This window comes from Octopus bimaculoides, chromosome 2, assembly GCF_001194135.2.
Source record: "Octopus bimaculoides isolate UCB-OBI-ISO-001 chromosome 2, ASM119413v2, whole genome shotgun sequence".
In the NCBI taxonomy this organism is placed as follows: Eukaryota; Metazoa; Mollusca; class Cephalopoda; order Octopoda; family Octopodidae; genus Octopus; species Octopus bimaculoides.
The window spans coordinates 96,849,357-96,861,182 of record NC_068982.1 but is presented as its reverse complement, the minus strand read 5'-3'; the positions used below and the strand labels follow the sequence as shown (position 1 = coordinate 96,861,182).

Below are 11,826 nucleotides of genomic sequence, written 5' to 3'. Positions count from 1 at the left end.
TTTTTTTTTTTTTTTTTTTCACAGCCTGATATCTTTTACTGTTATCATATTGTATATAATTTAGTGTGAAATACCATAGCTAACAATTCAATAGAACCCATTTACTAAATATATATATATATATATGTATATATATATATCATCATCATCATCGTCGTTTAATGTCTGCTTTCCATGCTAGCATGGGTTGGACGATTTGACTGAGGACTGTTGAACCAGATGACTACACCAGGCTCCAATCTGATTTGGCATAATTTCTACAGCTGGATGCCCTTCCTAATGCCAACCACTCAGAGAGTGTAGTGGGTGCTTTTACGTGCTACCGGCACAAAGGCCAGTCAGGCGGTACTGATATATATATATATATATATATATATATATATATACACAAATACAGGTGAGCACATAAGTGCAAAACAAGGTGGGAAAAATAGTACTCGAATACCAAAGTTCGGGTAATATACTTTTTTTATTAAAGCTGCAAAATTATCACAGAGCTGTTACTCAGAGTTTCATTCTTGTTCATCAACCAGTTGTGATGAAAACTCATCACAACTGTCTTACAAACGGGAACATGAAACTCTGAGTAACAGTTCTGTGGTAACTTGACAGTTTTATTAATTAAAGTGAATAGATATGTACATACGCACATCACAAAAGTAAACAGACCCCCTCCACACACACACACACACCTCAATATACCATTTTATTTGTGTGCACTACTTGGTCCTTCAAACTTGTATTATGCACAAGGTATTTCTACTAAGTACTAGATTAAGTATTCAATTGCATCAAATAACATCATTTTGCTACTAGAAATCTTTCAAAAATGAGATCTCTCTCTCTCTCTTTCTGCGTGCATATGTGTAGAGGGAACATATGGAAGAGGTAGACCCAGGAAGATGTGGGATGAAGTGGTGAGAAAAGATGTTCAGATGTTGGGCTTCACAGAGGGGATGACAAGGGACCGAGACTCCTGGCAGTTTGCTATGCTTGGGAAGACATGCAAGGCTAAGTAAAACTGTGATTGTCCCTGCATCCCTCTTGTTCATGGGTGCTAGTGGCATGTAAAAGGCACCCATGCTGGTGCTGCATAAAAGCACCCAATACACTCTGTAAAGTGGTTGGCAGCCAGCCATGGAAACCATGCCAAAACAGACATGGAGCCTAGGCAGCCCTTCAGCTGGCCAGCTGCTGTTAAACTGTCCAACCCATACCAGCATGGAAAATGGACATTAAATGATGATGATGATATATGAGAACATTTTTATAAACAAACTTAGAAGTAACAAGTGGGTTGGTATTTTACAAAAAAATAAAGTAAATTTTGAACACAGGATAGCTGTGATAAGTACAAGGTTTGATTCTCTGTAGCCACTTACTGGCAACTTCTTTCCATCTTCTAGGGGTATTTGCCCAATTTTCTAGGTATTTTTTCACAGCTATCCCAAGTTTGAAATTTACTTATTTTTTTGTTTATATATATATATATATTGAAATAGTTGATGGTTTTTATTATCTAGATAACCTAATTAGCAATGGAGATAAATATTCCAAAACTACAGTGAACCAAAGTAAGAATAGAGTAAAACAAGTTCAAAGAGCTATTCAAAGTAACAAAGGGTTTCTCCCTCAGATTTATGGGAGGATGTATGATGCTTGTGTACAAAGTGTGAAGCTGCATGATAGCAATGGTCAAAATATGTGAACCTTGAATGTGAACAATTTTCAAAGGTTAAGCAAAAATGAAGTGAGCATTCTCTGCTGAAATATATAATGTTAGGGATATACACACATACATACAATAAGTGCTCTTGTTAAAGTGGTTAAATTATGTTATAAAGAACAACAAACATTTAGTAGAGTCAAATTTATGATACATTTTATGTTGACTGAGACTTCAAGGTTTGCTCGTTCAGTGGCCAAATAAGCAATATCATCATCATCATCATCATCATCATTGTTTAATGTCCGCTTTCCATACTGGCATGGGTTGGACGGTTTGACTGAGGACTCCAATCTGATCTGGCAAAGTTTCTACAGCTGAATGCCCTTCCTAATGCCAGCCACTCCAAGAGTGCAGTAGGTGCTTTTATGCGCCACCGGCACGAGGGCCAGTCAGGCGGTACTGGCAACGGCCATGCTCAAAAAGTGTTTTTCACATACCACCTGCACAGGAGCCAGTCCAGTGGCACTGGCAACGACCTTGCTCGAATGTTGTTTTTCATGTGCCACTAAGGTGACACTGCTAACAACCACACCCGAATGGCAACGATCACACTCAGATGGTGCTCTTAGCGCTCCACTGGCACGGATGCCAGTCATGCGGTGCTGTCATCGAATTTCATTTCGATTTCACTTGCCTCAACAGGTCTTCGCAAACAGAGTTTAGTGTCCAATGAAGGAAAGGTACGCATAAGTGGGCTGGTTACACCACTGGCATAGGCCATGGGTTATGGTCTCACTTGGTTTGCCGGGTCTTCTCACGCACAGTATATTTCCAAAAGTCTCGGTCACTAGTCATTGCCTTTTTGAGGCCTAATGTTCGAAGGTCATGCTTCACCACCACATGCCAGGTCTTCCTGGGTCTACCACTTCCACAGGTTCCCTCAACCACTAGGGTGTGACACTTCTTCACACAGCTATCCTCATCCATTTTGTCTCTCTTGCACACCACATCTGATGCTTTTTAGGTCCAACTTTTCTCTCAAGGCACTTAACACTCTGTCAAGTATGCACACTGACATTATATATATATATATATATATATATATATAGTGCTCATTTAGTAGAGAGAGAGAGAGAGAGAGTGTGTGTGTGTGTGTGTGTGTGTGTGTGTGTGTGTGTGTGTGTGTGTGTGTGTGTTGCTTATCTAACAAATAATGTGTTGGTAGCACACAAGAGAAATTTTGTTGAAATCTCTTTCTAATTGCTTCCAGCTTCCAACTTACAAATGCTGAACATACAATTTATTATAGAAAGTGAGTGAAATAAATTGTTTAAAACAAAACTGTACTATGTTGCTTAATTATCTATTTCATTTTTCTTGTATAAACAACACTTCTAGAAGATTCTCCAAATATTCTAACTGCATAAAAACATTTTTTAACTTGATGGTGAGTCCCAAAGAAGAGAAGAGTAGGAAGTGAAGAAGTTAAAAATACTACTGCTATTCGACATTGGGACAATTCGAAGACGTCAACATGACTCTCTCTAAGGACCAAGAAGGAAAGTCAATATGTTACCCATTCTTTTTCTTATGAAAGCTTGCCAAATATAGAAAGCTAAGGTATGACAACCAACCAAATATAGAAAGCTAAGATATGACAACCTACAAAAAATTTTCTTTAAAACTTTGAAAGGACCTCATTTTCAAAATTATCTTCCATTTTTATCGTGTGTGAATTATCTAGTAATATACCCCAGGGAAAATGCTTACTGGCATTTCGTCCATTTTTTTACATTCTAAGTTCAAATTCTGCTGAAGTTGACTTTGCCTCAGGGTTGATAAAATAACTACCATTTAATCACTGGGAGCATTGTAATTTCTCGAACCCTACTCTGAAATTGTTGGCCTTGTGCCAAAATGTGAAGCCAATATTAGGGGTTAAAATGTTGTTCAGACATACCACATTATGTTAATGAAATGACTTATGTGCATGGAGTCTATTAATAGTGATCAACCTGTCAGCAACAATTTTTTTGTAGTGTATTTAATTTTGATGAATCATAGCAAGGGAATTTTGAAAACGTTTTAGCAAAACAAAAAGGGATGATAGTTTTAAAATTTTGAGTAGCTCTGTTCCAGATTAAGCCTATTGAAAAAAGGGGAAGTGTTTTATTAATATTCTTATATATCACATGCTCTAATTTATATATTGCACGATCTGCATTATATTTCATAATAGTTTATAAAATATATATTATTCATTGAATAGAATAATATAAATTACACAGCACACAGAATCTTCTCAATACAAAACCAAAACATTACAGTATACATAAGCCACACGAAAACAATATATTTACATGCATAAAATTCCCTGCAACAAAAATCTTGTTTATTTTTGTACATGTTTCTGGTACATTATTTTAAAAATTAAATCCTCTATATTTTCCCTCATTAAGACAGTAAACAACACTGCAGGACATTACTCTAATGGAGAAGTGTCAATATCCTTATTAGCCTCCTGAAAGTATGGTAAGCTGCACAATACTAGAGATAACCAGGTCCTTGTCATATATCGGTTCTATGACAATAACTTGGCTACAGTAATCTGGGACATGGCTCATTGACTGATAAGAAGATGAAAGCAAAAGAGTGCAGGACAGGAATGAAAATATCTGTACCTTGACAGAAATTTTGAATCCTTGATTAAAACACTACCTCAAAGGAGATTGAGGAACTATCACAGTACAAAGATTTTGAAATGGAAATAAGCAGGATATACAGTAAAAACTATACCAATAATAATTAAAACATATGATGATTAAAAAAGAACATGAACAAAAACTTATAAAGTATACCAGCATTCACAAATCTAAATCCTGTTCAAAAAATAGCCCTTACTAGGAATAGCCCACATCTTATGTGTGATATCTTTAATTTAATACCAAGTATACAATATATTTAATGCACAATTTACACAACACAACACTTATAAAATCATCACCTAAAAAAATAACACAAATCACACAAAACATAGTCTACTAATACCCCAAAAACATTTGAGCGAGCTCGTTGCCAGTGCCGCTGGACTGACTCCTGTGCAGGTGGCACGTAAAAAACACCATTTGAGCATGGCCGTTGCCAGTACTGCCTGACTGGCCCTCATGCTGGTGGCACGTAAAAGCACCCACTACACTCTTGGAGTGGTTGGCATTAGGAAGGGCATCCAGCTGTAGAAACACTGCCAGATCAGATTGGAGCCTGGTGCAGCCATCTGGTTTGCCAGTCTAAACGATGATGATGATGATGATGATGAATATAATACAACCCACATATCACATAACTTTGTACCAGTGGCTCCCAACGTTTTCACAACCAAGAACCCCTTTTATTTAAACGAGTTTTCCCATGGACTCCTTTTAATATGCTTATCCTTATGTATATATATACATATGAAATTTTGAATTTAGTTCATGAACCCCTAGTACTATCTTTGCATACCACCAGGGGTCCACGGACTACAGGTTGACAACCACTGATCTATACAATCACCACTCATTAACCCTTTAGCATTCAGATTACTCTCTCAAATGTAATGCTTAGTTATTCACATTGCTTCGAATTAATCATGTATTATCTCATAGATTCAAGATTTCTATTATGTATTTGGTTATTTTTTAGAATGACATTGTAGGGTAGGTGTAAGATACCAGATCTGGCTGGCTTGGACATAAAACAAGAAGAATATTTTGGCTGGATTTGACCAGTTTAAATGCTAAAGGGTTAAAGTAAACCACCACATACTCCTACATAACATGTAGCTGATAATATATGCCCCTTGAACCAATGAGGAAGCCTTTATATGGTTGCTCAATTTGCTAGAAAAAGCAGTCAAATATCTCTCAAATCACGTCCCTACCATCTTAAAAATAAAAGGATACATTGGATAATGATATCCTAGATATATAAAAAGATGGATTAGCCATGGTTAAAATGCCTTTGATCATAAATCGGCTCATTCCGGACTGACCTGGGGCTAAATAACAGCAAATCTCACACAAATAACATACAACTCATACTCTATACAACTGCTACCTGATAAAATGACACAACACATACTCTTACATAATCAATGTCCATATTATATAACATCCTAAACATCACTAACAACACATGTTCTAAACAGCTGCCACACACTAATATAATACAATCCATAAAGCACAATATCACATAACACAAATCATGGATCTTTCTGAATTGACGGGAACCACTTGTTTTCTTGACGAAACACTTTCAAACTTGGGATACTGGTAGAATGTGTCATATAAAACATCTTTTTCTCTTAGCCTTCTTAACAAAAATTTCTTCTTAACAAGTTATTTCATGTTAAAGTTGTCGTCTTTCTGTAATTTCAACCAATCACTGATGTCTATTCAGCTGAATACAGTTACTGCTGTTTTTGTAAACAATAATTTTTGCCAAAATGAAAAGTGGTTCCCGTCAATTCAGAAAGATCCCAATTTTTTGCATGAAATAACTTCGAATACAAAAATTTTTATCTGTTCTATAACACAAAATATACAAGTATACGAAGTTTGAAAGTGTTTCGGTACCAAAAACACTACATAAAACATAAATGAAAAGTGGTTCCCATCAATTCAGAAAGATCCCAAATCATACAACACATGAAATATAAAAATCACTCAACAACATGGCACATATTCTACTCAAGAAAACCAACCAAACTGTAAATTAACACTAGAAACAACAAAACAATGCCCACAATATAGCGAAAACTGATGCAGCACACAAGTTCATACTCCAAAAAGACAAAAGACAAAACTGCATGCAACTCTTGGAACACAGAAGTACATTTGATGGTGCAGTGGAAGCTTTGCCTAAGGGAAGAAGGAAGATGAAGAGGAGAACAACAAGAACAAAAACAGCAGCAGTAATAGCAACAACAAACTACTTTAACATCTTAAAGTCAGAAAAAAATGGAAAAGAAAAATGAAGAGATCAGAAAAACTAAATATAATTCATGGCCATAATAATTTTCTAAGACAATTTGATAATATAGTAGAATAACTGATATTTTAGAGAAACTTACTGCTGGCTTTTATAAAAATGGATATACTAAGTCATTTATTTGTGCCCTTTAGAGGTAATAGGTCAGTTGTACTTAACCCTTGACTTTTAAACAGATTTCCAGTCTTCCAACATTGTTGACATCAAATAAGGAGACTTTGATGACTCATAAAACCTGGTGAGTCTTTATAGCATGTCCACAAACCCATCCCACTGACTCAAACACCATGTTTCACAGAGCACATGACTAGTAATCTCTTACAGATAGGTGGAAGTTAACTCAAAGCAGCTGTTATTACAAAGTGTAGCAATGGTGTACATTGAAGAAGAAAGAGGATGCTTATATTCTTAGAAACACAAAATACTTCTATTTCAATAAAACATTAACACAGGTTTCAGAAATATAAAGAGACAGAATTTGGAAATTGTGAACTCCATGTATTTACAAATAGCCTTAGATGTTAAGTGAAATAGATTTAACCAGACTATTAGCTTGTTCCTGGTAGAAGCTTAATTTTAGGCAGCTGACTCTTTAATATTAATAATGATTTATTACAAAAGGACAAGACTAATTCTAATAACAACTGGTTTAACCCTACTATATTATTATTGGTGTTTATTTTATCAACCAGAGAGAGGTGAAAATTAAATACAGATCAGAGCAAAATCTCAGAAATATAAACCAATAAATTAGGTATTAAAAACCCCCAACTCAGCTCACTACCATTTGTACTAACTCCACAACATAAGCTAATGAGGGAACCTCGATATGGTCACTTGAATTACTAGAAATAGCAGCTAAATTTCTCACAAACCAGATCCCCACATCTCAAAAACAGTAAGGACACAGATAATGTAATACTAATTAACCCTAAACAGTTGAATGCCTTTGATGTTACAGATGGAATGCCTTTGATCAAAGGTCAGCTTGATCAAGGCTGACATGAGTCTAAGCAACATTACATTACAATCCATTACTGACTAGGTCAGTGGTTAGAACCAGCTAGGATGTTAGATTTTAGTGGTTGGACTTCAAATACATAATCCAAGCTTTGATTCATGTTTACAGGCCATGGTGGAGAAATGTACTGACTATCCACTATAGAAAGTAAACAGCAAAATCCTGTTTCAAAAAAATTATTGAAGTTTGCAGCAATTATGCTGGAATTTTCCTTTCATTACTGTCCTGCCTGTATTTGTTGTTTACAGTTTAAAGTATTTCAAATAATGCTTTACTTGGAGAAGAGGGGCTCACAAACAACCAGATATCTAAATATGAAATTTATTTCATTTAAAGAGAAATTATTTATTCATATATGTACTAGTGTGTATCTATGCAAACATGAATATGAACATACACGTGTAATAATGTACTCAGTCAAAAGCAATAAAAAGTACTTTAATTTTTTTTTTTTAAAGTTAGAGATTGAGTGACAGTAATGAAGTTAGTGTGTTATCTTTGCACATAAAAAGGGGTTCCAGGTCATCGGTATTTCATCATCTTATATGTGAAGACAGCACTGAAGTATTCTTACCTTTTTCAGTATGTAGGGAGCATCAACATCAAGTTTACACCTTCTCTGGACTACATGAATGGCCCCATCTTCACTGGTTTCATCACTTATGATGTCACTGCCAAGGAATACCGGTATCATTTTGCAAGTAGGAAACCGTTTCTCATAGGCCTATGGAGAAAAAGTTGGAGAATATTAGTTCCAGAATTAATAATTAGTCTTGAAGTATTTGTACTTCACGTATCAGTATAACATTTATAAGAATATTAGTTTCTTATTTATTTATTGCCTGCAAGGGGCTAAACATAGAGGGGACAAACAAGGACAGACAAAGGGATTAAGTCGATTACATCGACCCAGTGCGTAACTGGTACTTAATTTATCGACCCCGAAAGGATGAAAGGCAAAGTCGACCTCAGCGGAATTTGGACTCAGAACGTAACGGCAGACGAAATACCGCTAAGCATTTCGCCCGGCCTGCTAACATTTCTACCATCTCACAGAATATTAGTTTCTGATACATCTTGTGTTGCATATGAGGTCTTACCAGAAAGAAAAATTGAACTTTTAAAACAACACTATAACTAGTTGGTGCAGCATGCTCACAGCAATAGTCACAAGTACAAGAAAATTTTACTTTCAGTTTAGTAATATCCATATCATGCCACATAAGTTAGTCACTGATCTACACATGCTAGAGTTGATGTATGTTTAGTGCACTTGGTAATTTGCTGTTAGCTGAACAAGGAAGAATTTGAAAGAGTAACTGTTTGTGTGAAATTCTGTTTCAAATTAAGAAAAATTCTCCAGAGTCTTTTCTAATGTTGCAATGACTGGACTGTAAATACTTTTATGAGTGGCACTAGTGTTTTAAACCAAGAAGAACAACCACTGGAGATCATCCCAAATGTAAATGACCTGCCATGGACAATGATAACACAGTAACAATTAAAGCTACAATCCATGAAAACTGTCAGCTGTCTGAAGAAGTAAGCATCTGTAAATGTTCATGCCACATGACTTTAAAAGAAAAATTAAAGATGCATTATGTTGCTGCAAAATTTTTCTGTGTCTGATAACAGGTGAACAAAAAGGGAATTGAGTCAGTGAGTTAGGATCAGCTTGATCAAAACTTTCTGAAAAGCATCATAACAGATGAGGAAATGGGAGCATTATAAATGTCAAATGAAAAGACAGTTATCACACTGAGATGGATCATCACCACCACAACCAAAGCAACTCACTCATATGTGAAGATGGTGTTGATAACTTTTTCTGATTGGAAGGGTGTCATTCATAATGAGTTTGTTCAACATGGTTTGATGGTCAATAAGTTTGCGTTAGATATTCTGAGATGTCTCAGGGATGCAGTGTGAAGGAAGAACCCAAATACTGCACTACAAATAACAAAACTACTCATTCATGGCTCCTTATCCGTGATTTTTTGGCAAAGCATGAACTGATTCTCCTTTTCCTGCCTTCCTACTCTCCAGATTTTGCCTCTGCAAATTTTTAATCATTTCCAAAGATGAAATCCATCCTGAAAGGTCACGGACTTAACTAATGGACAAGACCGCAGAAAATTTGCTACAAGAACTGTGCACAAAATCTGAAAATGCATTCCAAAAACTGATTTTCCAGTTTGGAAAAAAAACCATTTGGAACAGTGTATCATTATCATCATCATTTAATATCAATGTTTATTCTGGCATGAGTTGGACGGTTTGACAGGATCTGATGGGTCCAAAGACTGCATCATATGCCAAGTTGCTATGGTTTTCACAACTAGATGCCCTTCCTAATGCCAACCACTTTACAGCATGTATTGGGTGCTTTTCGTCATGCCACCAGGACTAGGAAGTTGCCATGCAGCTCACAAGACCATGAAACTCAAGGGGGATGGGGTTGGCTTTATGCTAAGGAACAAGGGGGTTAAAGTTTGAGAGAAGTGGGGCAGAGCAGGAGAGGAGTAGTTATACAAGCTCTAATGATTGTGTAAAGATGGAGCAAAACAATGTATCCAAAGTTTGAGGGGGACTCACAAGGAACAGTCCCCAACTTTAGTTTTGTGGTAACATGAAAAATTTAGCACAAGATTTATTTTTTAAAGAACTGCTAATATTATGATATAGCATATGTCTGCCCAAGGTCTTAGCACAACCAACACTATCACAAGGCTAGTGTTCTCGTGATAAATGTTATCATCTCTCATTTAAGATAAAGTGTTTTCAGAATAATGCTGACTGATGTGCTTGATACTGATAATAGATATTTGCTTTCTCATATTTGAATCTTTCACAACCACATTTTTGACATTATTACACATCATAAATGAAATATATAAATGTTTTTGACCACTGACGTAAACTTATTTCTGGTTTACTTATGCCCACTTATAATGTTATTTTGTTGCTAAGGTTAACTATAAGCATATAGAGTTGCGTGATTAATTTCATTATTAATGTAGCTTTCTTTTCAACAGACAATTTTCTTATTTTGGTGGGAATTCTACAAAACACAGTTGTGTCTTCGACCAATGTTTTTTATCTGTATTTTGTTTTGCAATGGCTCCTTCTTGTAGAAGCATGATCAGCTAGCAAGAAAGTACAGTACATTTCTGCCTACTGCAGCAGTTAGAGTCAAGAGGTTTATAACTTTAATGTCTGCCTCTAAATTTGTAAATTACATTAATCAGTTGAAGTTTATTCAGCAGTTCATAACATTGTTTGTGAAAGACTATTTTAAATTTTTGTGCTTTTATAATATATTACCCCTGCTATTTTATTATATACTAGGAGTATCACATGTATTCATTGATAAAGTGTTCATCCATTTTATGGTCATAACACATTGTTCATTTATACAGCACATATATGGTTTGTTTGTCTTTACTGGACTTTTGTAGAATAAATACATTACAATAAGATGACAATAACAACCACCACAAATCTTATTTTCTCCAGAAAATAAAGCAGAAGAAACTTGAAACATCAAGAGATTCAGAATTATGTGCAAGGATAACCAGGTAGAGTGCATATGATACTTTCAAACAGGTGTCTAAATAGATACGAGTTATATATATATATATTATATTATATTATATATATATACCAGGTGAGTCAAAAGTCTTTTTCAGATTTTCGATGATGATTTTTAGCAACTTGTATTTCCATGTTATGTCATTAATTTGATACTTGTTATCCAACTGTTTATTCTTATTATCATATATATATACCATTAAGCTGTAATTAGCAGAACCATATGCACGCACACCCATGGCGGTGGGCAACTCTGTATACGATTCTGATGATTGCGGTACATTACAAATCAGGCTGATGAGGAATAGACAAATGGTAAGAATTTGTTAAATCCGAAACTAGTTCCTGTTTAATAATGCTTTTTTAGGTGATTTTAAATGTCTTGCCCGCTCACGTTTTTGGTATGCTGCTATATTTCATGTTGAGAACAATTTAGGTCTTAATAGACACAAGATGTGATCTATTTCTAGCGCATTAACTGTCCACGTTAGTGGTCGACGTTATTTTTTTAAATGTA

At 35.4% G+C, this 11,826-nt stretch overlaps 1 protein-coding gene across 3 annotated transcripts in view; it reads right to left on the bottom strand.

Annotated features, from left to right (window-relative positions):
- LOC106869109 (SEC14-like protein 5) overlaps positions 1-11,826 on the bottom strand; it is a 109,627-nt gene that overhangs the window by 65,407 nt on the left and 32,394 nt on the right. For all 3 annotated transcript variants that reach the window (XM_014914649.2, XM_014914650.2, XM_014914651.2), the window contains exon 2: positions 8,293-8,442. In XM_014914649.2, the coding sequence (XP_014770135.1) occupies positions 8,293-8,442 (150 nt within the window). The remainder of the gene's footprint in view (positions 1-8,292; positions 8,443-11,826) is intronic.